Raw genomic sequence first — 17,589 nt, forward strand, 5'->3', positions numbered from 1 at the left:
AAATAAATAACATCGAATGTGCCATGTTTTAGCTGTCAAACGCAAAGTCAATCAACCAAAATGCCATTCACACGTTTACGTTTTCGTCAGCTGTTGTGGCAAAATGCGTTTGTTGTTACCCTGCCAGTGCTGTCCAATGTGCGGTTGTGATAAAACAATAAAAAAAGAAAGAAAAGAAACACAAACGAATTTACATTGAGGCATTATAATATTAGTGCGCACTTTGAGAGCAACGGCCGTCAACATTTTGTCACGACTAAAGCGCCCCATTCAGCGCACACTGTTGAAAGTGCCGACGACAGGCAATAGCAACAATATGCACAGCTGTACGCTACTGCAGGATGAGGCCAACTATCAGCCGGACACGCTGGATCTCAATACAGATGCGAAGGCGGCGGCCTATTGGTTTCCCTGTTTCCGTGAGCTGGTAAACAAATTCGCCAAACAGGCGGCCAGCAGCCAACGGGACGATGACAGCGCCGAACAGCGTGCGGCACAGTTTCAGGCCGCATATTTGCGCCAGCTGGAGGAGCATCAGAATAACATAGCCAACAATAGCGGCAAGGTGGTCCTGGGCACCAGCGAGCTGCTCAAGCTGAACGAGACTATGCTGCGACGCTTTGGCTTCACGGATCCCTGGCTGCGCCAGAAGCAGCAGGAGAACGCCTCGGCCAAGGCGCGTCTAAAGCAGCGTCTGCAGGAGATCGATGCCATTGAGAACGAGGATGCGCGCTGGACGGAACTGGTGCGCGGCGTGCTGGCGGGCAACATGTTCGATTGGGGCGCCCAGGCAATAGCCAGCATCTTGGAGCAGGATAGCAATTTTGGATTGCATGCGGCACTGGAGCGCATCGAACAGCGTCCCTGGCTGCTGGACAATCTGGACGCATGGCTGCAGCGCATGCACATCACGGCCGCCCAGCCGCCACACAAATGCGCCGTCATCTTTGTGGACAACAGCGGCGTCGATGTGGTGCTCGGCGTGCTGCCCTTTGTACGCGAGTTGCTCAGGCGCGGCACCAAGGTGCTGCTCTGTGCCAACAGTGAACCCTCGCTAAATGATGTAACCAGCCGCGAGCTGAGCGCGCTGCTGGACGATTGCGCCTGCCAGTGCAGCATTTTGGATAGCGCCTGGCGCTCCCACCGACTGCTGGTCTATGCGAACGGCCAGAGCGGTCCCTGCCTGGACATGCGCACGCTGCCGCGCGAACTGTGCGATGCTATAGCTGCCAATGAGACTGATCTGCTTGTCATCGAGGGCATGGGCCGGGCGCTGCACACCAATCTGAATGCGCAGTTCGCCTGCGAGACCCTCAAGCTGGCCGTGGTCAAGAATCGCTGGCTGGCCAAGTATCTCGGCGGCGACAAGATGTTTGCGGTCATTTGCAAGTACGAGCACAGCTAGTGCCGGGCCCAGACGATTCATTTGTTATGCAATGCATTGTTTTCTTTTCTTTTTTCCAATTATTGTTATTGTTTAAACCGAAGAAAGAAACAGCAAAGAAAAAGCAAGATAAATATGAGATTCAGCTTGTCGTGTCGGGTTGTCGCTAGTTAAGACTGTGGTTAGTGGTGCGTCTGTTCTATAGATTCTATAGGGACAGCAACAGAACTGTAAAACTTATTAAATTTTCTAAAGTAATTAACAAACAAGAATGCGTTTAATATTAAAGCAAAACAAACGACTTCAAATGTCATAGCCATAAAATGTACAAATTGAACAATTCGTAATTAATCAATTATGCTGTCAATTTATTGTAATTGCATTTGTTTATTTAACTTTATTGTTTATAAGCCAAGTTATATGTCAATTATTTTGTGAGTCTAGCTTCTATGGCGACTTATTGCTTATACACACACGCACACACGCACACACACGCATAGTTTGCTTTTTAATTATGAAAATTATAAATAACAATGCCTTTTGTTTATCAAGCGCAGCTACCATTAAACATTTTATCGGTCATATGGTTATAAATTAGCCAACTGATAAGCAGCCAGCACCACATTGGATTAAAGCTCTATGTCGATAAGACACGAAACGCTTTGTTTCTCTGTTTGTCTCTCTGTCTGTCTGTCTGTTTGTTTATATAGACGTGATAAAATGTCTGTGGCCCTAGGCCCATTTGAATAGTTGTGATTCGCACTTGCCGCTGCTGCTTTTTGCCCACTCATTTCATTTTATTTTAGTTATTTATCTGCCATATATCGCTTATCTGCTGCCACTTTACATCATGATGTACGGCGCCTGACTGATAAGCGGCCTTTGCCGGAAAACTTTCAAGTGCGACTAAACCTCGTCAAGATGGTGCTTATCTCTCAGCTGAATATAATATGTATATATATATATATATATATATATATATACAACACTTCAGCTTGGCCGACTTTTGTTTTCTTTTTTAGTTGATTATTATTTATAAAAATTTAAGTAAATTTTTGGTTATTTTCGGGGTTGCTCGACCCCAAAACATATTTCAAAAATATTTCTATCAAGCTTTCTAAAGATTTACTTAATCTTTTCTTTTTATATACATTTAAATTTTTCCTTTTTATTTCATTTAATGGAAAGTTAGGCGTCTTGGATGGATAAGATAAAAAGGGAACCCGGCAAACAGTCGATAAAAAAATGATAATAATTAGTAAAGATAATAAAAATAATATTATAATATATTCATTTCTAACAAGAATTTGAATAACTTTAAGTTATTTTATTATATTATTATACAATTTTTTTTTTAAATGTACTAAGCGGGGATATGTCTGCGGATATATGTTTTATGATTGTCTAACCCATTTACATAGCTCTCGGCACACTTAAAATATGCTCTAAATTTTTTTTAAAAAATATATATATTACACGGACTGATTCCTTGTAATTGCCGCGAACTGAGATTGATTAGCTGTGAAAGTGTAACAGAGTAAAAGTTGTCAAAATTTCTTATAAATATACAAGGATATTTTCCATTTGCAACTACAATTAACTATATAAGATTTAGGCTTTACTAAAAGGCTGCCTAGTAAAACAAAAATATTTTTCAATGCTATTTATATTAAATTGCCAATTTAAGCTTGTTAAATATAAATAAATACAATCAAGACTTTTGGAGATGTGCGCTTATCACAAACGGAATATGCATATTTCGAATTGAGACTAAATATATTAGAGAAAGATTAGGCTGTCAATGTGTTCACTACACAAATATACATAAGTATATAATATTTTTTAAATTTGATTTTGGATCGATCGCATAATCTGAGAGCAGGCCAGAGACTAGTCAGCATGTTGCCTGCAAAAAATTCGCATTCAAATCAGTTGAATACTGGCGGCTGGGGCTGTCGCAATACGAAGCGCGGCAACATGTATATATTGATTACCCTGATCCTTGTGCTGCTCCATTTGCTGCTGCTGCCTGTCTACTTGTACCTGACCTGGCATCACAAATATTGGCGCAAGCGCGGTTTGACCACAGCCAAGCCGCTCACCTTGCTGGGCACCTATCCAGGACTGCTCACACGCAAGAGCAACCTGGTCCAGGATGTGCAGAGTGTCTACAAGTAAGTACGGCCTTTTTTATATTACGGCGTATATTTAACCCTCCCTCCCTTCCTCCATGCCACCAACTAGCAAGTATAAGGGCAAACACCGGGCTGTGGGCGTATTTGTCACAAGAGAACCACAAATTCTGGTGCTGGATCCGCAGCTGGCGCACGAGGTGCTGGTTGAGAATTTCCGTTGCTATAGAGATTCCCTGACCAGCTCCTATATGCAGCACGCCAAATGGGATAAGTACGCCAAACGCAATCCATTCTGGGCAGCGGGCGATACCTGGCGGCGGCTGCGCACCGAGGCTCAGGCCGGCCTTTCCGCGAATCGCCTCAAGCAGGGCTATGCCATTTGGGAGCAAAGCGGCAAGAAGTTGACCAACTATATGGCCCAGCACGTCAACATACACAGCAACATACTGGAGACCAGGGATGTGAGTAAAAAAATTCATAGAGTATACAACTTTTGGTTTTACAATTTGAAAATCGGTTGAGTTTTGACCGAGTTATGGGGATGGGGAATTTTGGTTGATGCCAAATTGATCTAGAGGCCAAACCATGAACAAAAAGCCAAACCTCGTGAAAATCGGATGATATTTGACTGAGTTATGAGGTTGGGAAATATCGACCCATGTCTTTATAGGAATCTTGGGGTAAGATTTGGACATGAATTTCGACCAAAAATTATGTTAGTAGATTTTGATGCCAAATTGATCTAGAGGCCAAACCATGAACAAAAAGCCAAACCTCGTGAAAATCGGATGATATTTGACTGAGTTATGAGGTTGGGAAATATCGACCCATGTCTTTATAGGAATCTTGGGGTAAGATTTGGACATGAATTTCGACCAAAAATTATGTTGTCAGACTTTGATGCCAAATTGATCTAGAGGCCAAATCATGAACAAAAAGCCAAACCTCGTGAAAATCGGATGATATTTGACTGAGTCATGAGGTTGGGAAATATCGACCCATGTCTTTATAGGAATCTTGGGGTAAGATTTGGACATGAATTTCGACCAAAAATGATGTTGTCAGATTTTGATCCCAAGTTGATCTAGAGGCCAAACCATGAACAAAAAGCCAAACTTCGTGAAAATCGGATGATATTTGACTGAGTTATGAGGTTGGGAAATATCGACCCATGTCTTTATAGGAATCTTGGGGTAAGATTTGGACATGAATTTCGACCAAAAATTATGTTGTCAGATTTTAATGCCAAGTTGATCTAGAGGCCAAACCATGAACAAAAAGCCAAACTTCGTGAAAATCGGATGATATTTGACTGAGTTATGAGGTTGGGAAATATCGACCCATGTCTTTATAGGAATCTTGGGGTAAGATTTGGACATGAATTTCGACCAAAAATTATGTTGTCAGATTTTGATGCCAAATTGATCTAGAGGCCAAATCATGAACAAAAAGCCAAACCTCGTGAAAATCGGATGATATTTGACTGAGTTATGAGGTTGGGAAATATCGACCCATGTCTTTGTAGGAATCTTGGGGTAAGATTTGGACATGAATTTCGACCAAAAATGATGTTGTCAGATTTTAATGCCAAGTTGATCTAGAGGCCAAACCATGAACAAAAAGCCAAACTTCGTGAAAATCGGATGATATTTGACTGAGTTATGAGGTTGGGAAATATCGACCCATGTCTTTATAGGAATCTTGGGGTAAGATTTGGACATGAATTTCGACCAAAAATTATGTTGTCAGATTTTGATGCCAAATTGATCTAGAGGCCAAATCATGAACAAAAAGCCAAACCTCGTGAAAATCGGATGATATTTGACTGAGTTATGAGGTTGGGAAATATCGACCCATGTCTTTGTAGGAATCTTGGGGTAAGATTTGGACATGAATTTCGACCAAAAATGATGTTGTCAGATTTTAATGCCAAGTTGATCTAGAGGCCAAACCATGAACAAAAAGCCAAACTTCGTGAAAATCGGATGATATTTGACTGAGTTATGAGGTTGGGAAATATCGACCCATATCTTTATAGGAATCTTGGGGTAAGATTTGGACATGAATTTCGACCAAAAATTATGTTAGTAGATTTTGATGCCAAATTGATCTAGAGGCCAAATCATGAACAAAAAGCCAAACCTCGTGAAAATCGGATGATATTTGACTGAGTTATGAGGTTGGGAAATATCGACCCATGTCTTTGTAGGAATCTTGGGGTAAGATTTGGACATGAATTTCGACCAAAAATGATGTTGTCAGATTTTGATGCCAAGTTGATCTAGAGGCCAAACCATGAACAAAAAGCCAAACTTCGTGAAAATCGGATGATATTTGACCGAGTTATAAGGTTGGGAAATATCGACCCATGTCTTTATAGGAATCTTGGGGTAAGATTTGGACATGAATTTTGACCAAAAATTATGTTGTCAGATTTTGATGCCAAGTTGATCTAGAGGCCAAACCATGAACAAAAAGCCAAACTTCGTGAAAATCTGATGATATTTGACTGAGTTATGAGGTTGGGAAATATCGACCCATGTCTTTATAGGAATCTTGGGGTAAGATTTGGACATGAATTTCGACCAAAAATTATGTTAGTAGATTTTGATGCCAAATTGATCTAGAGGCCAAATCATGAACAAAAAGCCAAACCTCGTGAAAATCGGATGATATTTGACTGAGTTATGAGGTTGGGAAATATCGACCCATGTCTTTATAGGAATCTTGGGGTAAGATTTGGACATGAATTTCGACCAAAAATTATGTTGTCAGATTTTGATGCCAAATTGATCTAGAGGCCAAACCATGAACAAAAAGCCAAACCTTTTGAAAATCGGTTGAGTTTTGACCGAGTTATGGGGATGGGGAATTTTGGTCTATGTATGTCTACATACATCTTGGTGTAAGATTTGGACATGAATTTCGACCAAAAATGATGTTGTCAGATTTTGATGCCAAATTGATCTAGAGGCCAAACCATAAACAAAAAGCCAAACCTCGTGAAAATCGGATGATATTTGACTGAGTTATGAGGTTGGGAAATAACGACCCATGTCTTTATAGGAATCTTGGGGTAAGATTTGGACATGAATTTCGACCAAAAATTATGTTGTCAGATTTTGATGCCAAATTGATCTAGAGGCCAAATCATGAACAAAAAGCCAAACCTCGTGAAAATCGGATGATATTTGACTGAGTTATGAGGTTGGGAAATATCGACCCATGTCTGTGTAGGAATCTTGGGGTAAGATTTGGACATGAATTTCGACCAAAAATGATGTTGTCAGATTTTAATGCCAAGTTGATCTAGAGGCCAAACCATGAACAAAAAGCCAAACTTCGTGAAAATCGGATGATATTTGACTGAGTTATGAGGTTGGGAAATATCGACCCATGTCTTTATAGGAATCTTGGGGTAAGATTTGGACATGAATTTCGACCAAAAATTATGTTAGTAGATTTTGATGCCAAATTGATCTAGATGCCAAACCATAAACAAAAAGCCAAACCTCGTGAAAATCGGATGATATTTGACTGAGTTATGAGGTTGGGAAATAACGACCCATGTCTTTATAGGAATCTTGGGGTAAGATTTGGACATGAATTTCGACCAAAAATGATGTTGTCAGATTTTAATGCCAAGTTGATCTAGAGGCCAAACCATGAACAAAAAGCCAAACTTCGTGAAAATCGGATGATATTTGACTGAGTTATGAGGTTGGGAAATATCGACCCATGTCTTTGTAGGAATCTTGGGGTAAGATTTGGACATGAATTTCGACCAAAAATGATGTTGTCAGATTTTAATGCCAAGTTGATCTAGAGGCCAAACCATGAACAAAAAGCCAAACTTCGTGAAAATCGGATGACATTTGACTGAGTTATGAGGTTGGGAAATATCGACCCATGTCTTTATAGGAATCTTGGGGTAAGATTTGGACATGAATTTCGACCAAAAATGATGTTAGTAGATTTTGATGCCAAATTGATCTAGAGGCCAAATCATGAACAAAAAGCCAAACCTCGTGAAAATCGGATGATATTTGACTGAGTTATGAGGTTGGGAAATATCGACCCATGTCTTTATAGGAATCTTGGGGTAAGATTTGGACATGAATTTCGACCAAAAATTATGTTGTTAGATTTTGATGCCAAATTGATCTAGAGGCCAAATCATGAACAAAAAGCCAAACCTCGTGAAAATCGGATGATATTTGACTGAGTTATGAGGTTGGGAAATATCGACCCATGTCTTTATAGGAATCTTGGGGTAAGATTTGGACATGAATTTCGACCAAAAATTATGTTGTCAGATTTTGATGCCAAATTGATCTAGAGGCCAAACCATGAACAAAAAGCCAAACCTTTTGAAAATCGGTTGAGTTTTGACCGAGTTATGGGGATGGGGAATTTTGGTCTATGTATGTCTACATACATCTTGGTGTAAGATTTGGACATGAATTTCGACCAAAATGATGTTGTCAGATTTTGATGCCAAATTGATCTAGAGGCCAAACCATGAACAAAAAGCCAAACCTCGTGAAAATCGGATGATATTTGACTGAGTTATGAGGTTGGGAAATATCGACCCATGTCTTTGTAGGAATCTTGGGGTAAGATTTGGACATGAATTTCGACCAAAAATGATGTTGTCAGATTTTAATGCCAAGTTGATCTAGAGGCCAAACCATGAACAAAAAGCCAAACTTCGTGAAAATCGGATGATATTTGACCGAGTTATGAGGTTGGGAAATATCGACCCATATCCTTATAGGAATCTTGGGGTAAGATTTGGACATGAATTTCGACCAAAAATGATGTTGTCAGATTTTGATGCCAAATTGATCTAGAGTCCAAGCCATGAACAAAAAGCCAAACTTCGTGAAAATCTGATGATATTTGACTGAGTTATGAGGTTGGGAAATATCGACCCATATCCTTATAGGAATCTTGATTTAAGATTTGGACATGAATTTCGACCAAAAATTATGTTGTCAGATTTTGATGCCAAATTGATCTAGAGGCCAAATCATGAACAAAAAGCCAAACCTTTTGAAAATCGGTTGAGTTTTGACTGAGTTATGGTGATGGGGAATTTTGACATATGCCTATAGAGGATATTTTCGTATGAATCTCGACCAAAATTAATGTGACCATATTTAGATGCTTGCGGCGTGCTGAAGATATCCTTACTTCGTGAAAAATATTTTTATAACTTTTAAACATAATTAAATTGTTATTTCTTTCTAATAAAATTTTCAATTTTCCCGATTTCCTAACTCGTCAGTAAAGTACTCATAAATGTCCCCATCTGCAGCTCTGTTTCCGCTATACAGCTGATGTCATGTGCGACTTTATTTGGGGCATTGATGCGGGCACGTTGACCTCGAACGAACCGGGTCAGCCCAATGTGGTGCAGGAAATGGCCAGCAAATGGACGAGTTATGCGTTCTACATGATATCCATATTTATGGCATCGATAATAGCGCCTTTTAGTCGCTTGCTGTTGCGTTTGCGCTTCTATCCCAAGGACACGGACGAGTTCTTCTCGAAACTGACCAAGGAGTCCATTGAGCTGCGCCTGAAGACCGGCTACGAGGTGGAACGCATCGATTATTTGTCGCATCTGCTGAAACTGCGCGAAGAGAAAAATGCCACGCACGATGACCTGGTGGGACATGCTCTGACGGTTATGCTGGATGGTTATGATACAACCGGATCGGCTCTGATGCACGCCCTCTATTATGTGAGTAAATGTTTGCTCTTGATTCATGCCCTAAGTCACATTCTCGCAGCTGTCGGAGTATCCGGCGGCACAGCAAAAGCTGCGCACGGAGTTCCTCAATAATGCGACAAAGACTAAAACTCTGGACTTTGATAAGCTGTGTGAGTTGCCCTATCTGGAGCAGGTTATTTACGGTTCGTATGGGCTGTACTCCCTTGAAGAGCTCACTTTCATTTAGCTTTCTCCAGAATCCCTGCGGTTGAGCAGCTTGATACCACAGTACACAAAAGTCTGCACGCATCCCACGAACATTCAGCTGAATGAGTTCAAGCGTGTGGAAGTGGAGCAGGGCATGACAATTATGATACCCAATTATCAATTCCATCATGATCCAAAATACTTTCCCGAGCCGGAAGTCTTTAAGCCCGAACGCTTTGACAATGCCGAGCATCATAATCTCGTGCGACAGGGTATTCTGTTGCCCTTCAGCGATGGTCCGCGCATTTGCATGGGTAACAAAATCGGCTCCAATATCAGCTTTATATATTGATATATTTATCTAAAATTTCTTAACTCTATCTAGGCATGCGTCTCGCTCTGCTCACACTCAAATCGGCGCTGTTTCACATTATCAGTAACTATCAAGTTGTGAGGAGCAAGAAGAAGATCAATACGGCTGGAGATTCTGGCTTTGGTGTCGTACTCCAAGGTGATATCAATTTGGAGTATCGCCGTTTTTTGCAATAGAGTTTACCTAGCTACTGTTACCACGCGATACAAGTGTAGTTATCGCATGTGTCGAATCTCGAAAAGTAATTAGAAATGATTATAAGTGCGTGCATAAATTCAATTGTTATTTATAAAAAGATACCCCTTACTCGTGGGGTATATTTGTTTTGGAACGTGTTGAACAGCACTTGGCATAATGCAATATATCATTTTTTATCAATTTGTGATGGGTTATCTTTAAGGTCGGGCTGGGAAGAAAACCTGTTTCAACTCGATTCAGATTCGGATCGACTATAGCCGTTTGACATTGCAATCGACCACTGTTATTGAATATAATAATAATAATAATAATAATAATAATAATAATAATAATAATAATAATAATAATAATAATAATAATAATAATAATAATAATAATAATAATAATATAAAGTACATATTATCATTTAAGAGCTCTCAGCATCCAAGTTCACTGACCAAGTCCTGATTGTAGGCTTTATGTTGGAATTGTGAAATAAGTAGCTTAATACGGAAAAAACTCACCTAATGCTCGCGGAACAGAAATAGCACAACGAAAAGAACAACGCTGTTATGCCAAGATGTTATCTAACAGAGTTCTGTTAATGTGGTTAACACAAGCTGTTAGATGAACGATTGGATTCAATGAGTTAACAGTCGAAAGTGAATGAGTCTGAGATACTCTGTAGATGCATAAAGACCAAGGAATATATCTCTTTTAATCATATCTTTTCCTCATTTACCTTTACATATAGATGTGCTGAAAAATTAAAGAAAACGCATTAGCTTAAAGTTATATTTTAATTGCAAAAACTTTAGAATATTGGAATAGCCCTAATATGAGTTGTTGGGAGCCCCCGCAGACGCAAATCGAGTGATCGTCAACAGATTTATTGAGATAATGTCAGGCTTCTCTAATACTATACTGTATAATGATTATTCCCATTATCAGCGACTGTCGCTCAAATGGGCTTTAATCGGAGCGCTGAGCAAACAGTTGGCAAACGAACGCGGTTTCGATTTGTTCTACGTGCTGCTGACATGTGGACACTGATCGCATTGCTGCTGGGCTTCGTCCATATCGCCTTTTCTTTGGTTTACTTTTATCTGACCTGGTATCATGGCTATTGGGACAAGCGAGGCTTGGTCACAGCCAAGCCGCTGACGCTGCTGGGCAGCTATCCGGGTCTGTTTGGTGGACCTAGCAATTTCATTGGGGATCTGGGCAAGATCTACAAGTAGGTATAGAGGTATCTGCTATCTCACGGAAGTTCGATCACTTTTAGTAAATTGTATTTATTGTAACATTATTTTTTGCTTAGCAAATACAAGGGCAAACAACGCGCTGTGGGCACATTTTTGACGCGACAGCCACAAATTCTGGTGCTCGATCCGCAACTGGCGCACGAGGTGCTGGTTACGAATTTCAGTGATTATAGGGACACAGTGACGAGCAGCTATGTGGCACACTCCAAGGACTATGACAAATATGTGGCACGCAATCCTTTCTTCAGTGCGGGCGACGACTGGAAGAAACGACGCACCGACGGTGGGGCTGGGCTGACGCCCAACAAGCTGAAGCAAGCCTTTGCCATCTGGGAGCAAACGGGCGAAAAGCTATTGAACTATGTGCAGAGATACATCAAGGAGCGTGACAACAATATCATCGAGACTAGAGATGTGGGTAGCTGGGTTCCAAATTGGAAAAACCCTTTTATTAATTATAGTTTTACGATTGCAGCTGTGCTATCGTTATACAGCTCAAGCCATGGGCGATTTCATCTGGGGCATTGATGTGGGCTCGCTGAGTGGCGGCGTCAATGAGATCAACCAGTTCCAGCAGTTCTCCATGGAGTGGGTCAGCTACGCCTTTCGCAGCATAACGCGTTTCAATCAAACTCCGATTGCGCCCATAGTACGCAGACTATTTCGCATGCGCTTCTTCACACAGAAATCGAATGAGTTCTACCTAAAACTTACTCGGGACGCGGCCAAGTTGCGGCTAAGTGGCAGCGGCGCCGAACGCTCCGATTATCTGGCCCATTTGCTGCAGCTGCAGGAGAAGGGCGCTAGCTACGATGACATGGTGGGACATGCTCTGACCGTGCTCATGGATGGCTTCGAGACCTCGGCCGCTGTGCTTTATCATATGCTCTATACGGTGAGTGGAAGATTCTCGTAATGTTCGTCTGATTAGCTATTTCACAACATTTGTATACTCTGTTCGCAAGCTGCAAATGAGTATATTGGCTTGAAAGATTCTAATTCTCGTTACTTAATTCCAGTAATATGTACTTATATCACAATACTAGTCACACTTTAAAGGTCATAGTCACTACAAGCTTACAGTTTGAGAGTCACCAACTCAAACTGGAAAACTTTGGCCGAATAATTGCTTTTAGTTATATATTTTTATTAACGCTGCTATTCCACTGTGAGCAGAGTATTGAACAGTTGGTTGCAACCGACGGAATATATTTTAATGATTCTTATTAATTTATTAGCTGGGCGCGTATCAAGAGCAACAGGAAAAACTACGCACCGAAATCTTGGAGGCCCTCGCTGTCAATAAGAATATTAGCTACGAACAGCTGAATGCTCTACCTTATCTCGATCAGTGTGTGTACGGTAATGGAACTATATAATTATTGCTTATTTATTGATTTTTTTTATTGATTAATGATTAAAAAATTGTTTGTAGAGTCGATGCGTATGACGAGTGTGATTGGTTTCTTTATCAAGATCTGCACAAGGCCCACAACAATAGATTTGGGCAATGACAAGATTTTGCAGGTGGAACCGGGCACCACTGTGACAATTCCCACATATCACCTGCAACATGATGAAACCTATTTTCCTCAGCCCGAGGAGTTCAAACCCGAACGCTTTGATAATGTGCCTGTCAGTGAGTTCACCAAGCGCGGTTGCCTGTTGCCCTTTGGTGATGGACCCAGGATTTGCTTGGGTGAGTTCTCAAAATGTCTCCTAACATATCTGCAAGACACTAAGCCGTTTGTCTATAAGGGTATTTAATCTTCGGCCAGAAGATTTTGTACTCTTCCTTCCTATTTAAATGTGTGCTATTATCAAATATTAATGGAAAAAAAAACTCTTTCAAATTGAATGTATGCCATGCATAAAACATAAATAATATCAGAGCAGTTTCTTATCTTTTATGGATTTCGACAATTTGTTAATCTATATATTTTTGTTGTAAACATTTTTGCAGGCATGCGAGTGGGTTTACTAAATGTTAAAATGGCTGTGCTGCGCATTTTAGCCGAATACAAAATCGAGCAGACTACAAAATTGCCCCTCAGCTCCGACTCCGGCTTGGGTATCTATTTGAATGGTGATGTTGATTTGAGATATATAAAAGTGCAAAAATAAAATTCGAATTTCAATGCCACAAAAACACACGAGCACAACATTTCGGCGATATGTCTGTGTGTGTGTGTGTTGTGTGTTGTACTTTTGGGTCACATTGTACAGAAATTTAATTTAGCGCAAACCAACCGCAGACCGACCGACACCAAGGCGACAACCCAACCCATATACCGCACAAGCCTCCCTTCTCCCCTATGCACCCGTTCACACAAATATCGCTGCGAACCTGAACTGTGTCAAAACCGGTGGACTTTATGCTATGTGGAAGTATTTTCATATTGAGCGACCGCATGCAGTGGACGCGTCGCCAATGCAACTGTGGATACAAATACTTATTCATATGAGTGCATGTGTGTGTGTGTGTGTCTGTGTGTGTGTGTGTGTGCAACACAGTTCTGTAGCTGGCGCTGCCTCTTAAAATATCCTGCGTCGAAGTGTTAAACTGTGCATATTACTCGTCGATTTGGGAAAAATATATCTCTAACTAAAACATAAATATATTCAAATAACGTTTAATTAATTAATTGATTAAAAGTTAACAGTTTTTTTCTCAAATTTATTAACAAATACAAATGAAATACAATAGTTTTAAATAAATATAAAGGCCATTAGTTGAGACAAAAAAAGGTAAGTATGAAGATTTGGAATTGTTAGTATAGCAAAATACTTTTTTTTAAATATAAAATTACTAAAATATAGTATTACTTAGCTTATAAACTGAACAATACTAAAGGTCAGCTGATTTTCGGAAATAATCTCTTCTTTAGTTTAAAAATTTGCATAGCATACTCTTGGGCATAATTAAACTGACGCGAGATTTTGAGACCTCAGCCGAAAATTGAATTTAGATTTATACTTGCAATAACTTACAGGGTATGTTTGCCCATACAAACAAAATTGTTTTTATTTACTTTGCGTTTAGTGAGGTTTTTTTTCGTGTTTTTTTGTTGCCCTTGTTTTGCAACAAGCCACAAAATTTCATTTGAGCTTGCAATATGGCGCATTTAAATTTCGTTTTTTATGCGTTTATATTTTATTCTGGTGCAGTCCAAAATGCATAAAGAAAAAAACATGCATGTATATTTCGTGAATTTGTGTGTGTGTGTGTGTGCTTGGATGCAAATTAAATTTTATGACGCCATCGTCGCCATTTTATTTATTAGTCTAAACAAATTGTGGCTAAAATAAATGCTGCCCGAAAGAACCGCAAATATTTGTATTCGATTTGGATGTAAATGCAGTGCTTTTTAGCCATCCAAAAGTTGGAAAGAGAGCGCAATATGTGGGTCAGAGCGAGATAGAGCGACATGGCACACCATAAAAAGTTAATGACTGGCGCAGTTAGCGCGCAACAAAATGAATATAGCCCAAAAACTGTTTGCGTCTGAGGCAAAGCCTTCATTTCATGTTGCAACAACACTTGAAGATAAGCCGCAGCAGCAGCAGTAGCAGCAGCCGACACCCGACAGCTGAGAGCGGGGACATGCCGCAGCCGCAGCCTGTGTGGCAGGCACAGCCAGAGGTCCTTCTGTCAGTGCTGCCTGCTGGCTGTTTGTACCTGGCATGTGGCTGGCTTCATGCTACGTTGGCTTTTATCCAATTTACCTGATAACCACAAATGAGCGTTAATGGCCAAATAAATAGAAAAGTGGCAACTACGACGCGACGGCGCGTTAACTGAATGAGCCGCGCCTCCTACCCCAAGCCCCAACCCACCGCGTTAGTCTCATCTGCGCGTACATGTATTTCGTATATTTACTAAACAAATTTAATGCCTTTTCATACCGCTCGCATTTGTTTGCCAAGCGGCGTGGAAATGAGAGGAAATGCGTGACGATAAATTTAGATGAGTGCCCCATTCGAACGCCGATTAAATTTCCTCTCCTTGCGCTTTCAAGTTCACTTTAAATTAGGCGAATTGACAACATTAATGTATTCTTTTAGACAATCGGTTGTATGGGTTGAAACCTAAACTCTTTAGAATTATATGAAAAAAAAACGTTTCCACATCTATTGCTATGCAAACTAGGATCAATATATCACAAAGCTGCCGGAGGAACGATTGCTCCAAACAAAGAAGAAGTTGCACTACGCTCCATATATTTAGTTAAAAATTGTGTAGCATATATAAGTTTTTGTATAAAAAGTTCCTTTAATATACCCTTACCTTTCTGCTATAAGATCCCTTAGCTCAATGGGAAGAATATACTTATTTTGCTAGCTTTTCTGGAACGCCGTCAGCGAGTCGTGTGGCCATGTTGACTTGGTTAATAACTTAAGCCCAGTCTTAATCTTATTTGTGGCTAATTTTGTTGGCCTAAACACAACGAGGTACTTAACTATTTAGCCAGATTCAATAGCAATCGCACGCCCCCAGCCAAAAACTAGTTTGACAAACCAGTTGAGAGGGCAAACAATGTGCCAATTTGTTGAACAGCTACAGCTGCTGAGCAGGAGCATTGGGAACGGAAGGGCAGGGAAGGGAATGGAAGGGCTGGAGGTGTAGGCGGTATCGGTTGGTGCCAACACTGCCTCAGCGTAACATTAATTTGCGCACGTTCCATTTGCCAGCGGGTCGTATTTCGGTAGAGTCGAAGCTGTAATTGTTGTTGTTGCTGTTGCTGTTGCTGGCGACATTGCAACACTTTGGCCACAGAATGCAGCCAGCAGACGGCTAATGGAATTAGCAACAATTTAACCATTAAACACATCATGTGCATTGGCATGTTGCACTTTAGCTGGGATTTGCAAGCGTTCCACCAACCACGTTGCATGCAACAGCATTTGCGGCATGGTGATTACTCCTGATCTCCACTGTCGAGCATAGAGAGTCGGTTCGGCTCGTTCGGTTGCCGTTGGGTGTCTGTTGATTCTGCTTGGTTAGCTTAGATACCAGTGTTCCCATTCGGTTTCTGTCTATCTATCTGTATATTTGTCTGCATGCCACACACGCCGTTTATTGGCATTAAATCCCTGTCCCCTAAGCCCGACCGACCGCCAACGTCGTTACCCTGCCATTTTGGGTTTGCAATGCTTAATAGACTTTCGGTAGGGGATTTTATTGCTGGCAACAGTTGCGCTGATTTCGAATTGCTTGCATAGTGCAACGTAGCGCTAATTAAAATGAAATTTGTTCAGCTTACCTCAAATACCCAAAACGGAGCTGACCAAAAACTTCACTTCTCAAGCGTCTTCCTTCATCTGGTCGCGTGGTCAAAGCCACAGTCAAAGCCAGTGCCAAGCATTGAAGTACTTTGCTTTTATGACAGGTAAGTATTTGTGTTAGCAAACCCAAAGAGCAAGCAAATTTTTGCTGACTTGGCACACAGTTCGCTGGCCCACTGCACGTATACGTAATATCCGGATTGCTGGTCATTATGGTTCCATTACGGGAACTAGCTCAATTGGAAACAGAAAATATTTATAAGAGCTCAAGAGCTCTAGAAATACATTTTTAGTACATAGCTCTGTTTTATGTGCTAAGATAAGAACACTTCCATTGTTGTTTCTTTAATAAAATATAATTACTTGATGCCCCTCTTCAAAAGCTTAAAACTTTAGTGCTCATATAGAAAAAAAAATGAAAAACATTTAAAATTTTAATTCATAAGAAAAATCTTTTGAGAGAGCACCTAATAACTATTTATGTCATGGATCGATCTTGACCATAAGCTGACAGCAGTACTTTCCATGTATTTCATATTGCCTTTTAATAAAAAAAGGCGTTTGGTGTTGAAAGCAAAGGAACTAGTTCCAGTGACACATCACTGAATCAAGTCGGCCCGAACGCTATATAAACACACATGCCTAGGGTTGTGTGTGTTTGCGTTAGCAGTTTGTTTGTTTGTTTATATGCTTGTTAGATGAGCGCCGTCCATGGTCAGGTAATTTGCTGCGAAAAATGGCATCATTAGCCTAACAAATTGCCATTTTGTTGTTGCACATAAATCGCCAAAATGTAGGCAGCGAGCTGGCCTGCCAGCCAGCCTGCCAGTCAGGCAGTCATTCAGTCAGTCAGACAGCGTTCGGGCACTTAATTAAAATTGAATATACCCCAAAGTCATTGGAATTTCTTTTCCAATTTCCCGTGGGCAGTCGGCCCAAGTTTATTATTAACTGTAGCGCATTAAGATTTTCATTAGCGCTTCATTAATGAAAATTAAGCGAATTCTAAATGAAAATAGACAGTGAAATTTGCAGCTTACGTT

The 17,589-nt window shown here is 40.5% G+C and overlaps 3 protein-coding genes across 3 annotated transcripts; all 3 read left to right on the forward strand.

Moving 5' to 3' along the window:
• The first annotated feature begins 81 nt into the window (after positions 1-81).
• On the forward strand, positions 82-2,042 carry LOC6627614 (4'-phosphopantetheine phosphatase). The gene has a single exon (XM_002051945.4). The coding sequence runs from the start codon at positions 317-319 to the stop codon at positions 1,403-1,405; it is 1,089 nt and encodes a 362-aa protein (XP_002051981.1). The 5' UTR covers positions 82-316; the 3' UTR covers positions 1,406-2,042.
• Positions 2,043-3,065: 1,023 nt separating this feature from the next.
• Positions 3,066-10,180, forward strand: Cyp309a2 (Cytochrome P450 309a2). Its single transcript, XM_002051944.4, has 6 exons — positions 3,066-3,558; positions 3,629-3,980; positions 8,840-9,268; positions 9,318-9,441; positions 9,496-9,759; positions 9,831-10,180. The coding sequence occupies exons 1-6, from the start codon at positions 3,284-3,286 to the stop codon at positions 9,992-9,994; spliced, it is 1,608 nt and encodes a 535-aa protein (XP_002051980.1). The 5' UTR covers positions 3,066-3,283; the 3' UTR covers positions 9,995-10,180.
• Positions 10,181-10,985: 805 nt separating this feature from the next.
• Cyp309a1 (Cytochrome P450 309a1) lies at positions 10,986-13,392 on the forward strand. The gene is made up of 6 exons (XM_002051943.4): positions 10,986-11,232; positions 11,317-11,674; positions 11,736-12,155; positions 12,499-12,622; positions 12,696-12,959; positions 13,224-13,392. The coding sequence occupies exons 1-6, from the start codon at positions 11,036-11,038 to the stop codon at positions 13,382-13,384; spliced, it is 1,524 nt and encodes a 507-aa protein (XP_002051979.1). The 5' UTR covers positions 10,986-11,035; the 3' UTR covers positions 13,385-13,392.
• The last annotated feature ends 4,197 nt before the right edge of the window (positions 13,393-17,589 follow it).

The sequence above is a fragment of the Drosophila virilis genome, chromosome 4, assembly GCF_030788295.1.
Source record: "Drosophila virilis strain 15010-1051.87 chromosome 4, Dvir_AGI_RSII-ME, whole genome shotgun sequence".
NCBI classification, from domain to species: Eukaryota; Metazoa; Arthropoda; class Insecta; order Diptera; family Drosophilidae; genus Drosophila; species Drosophila virilis.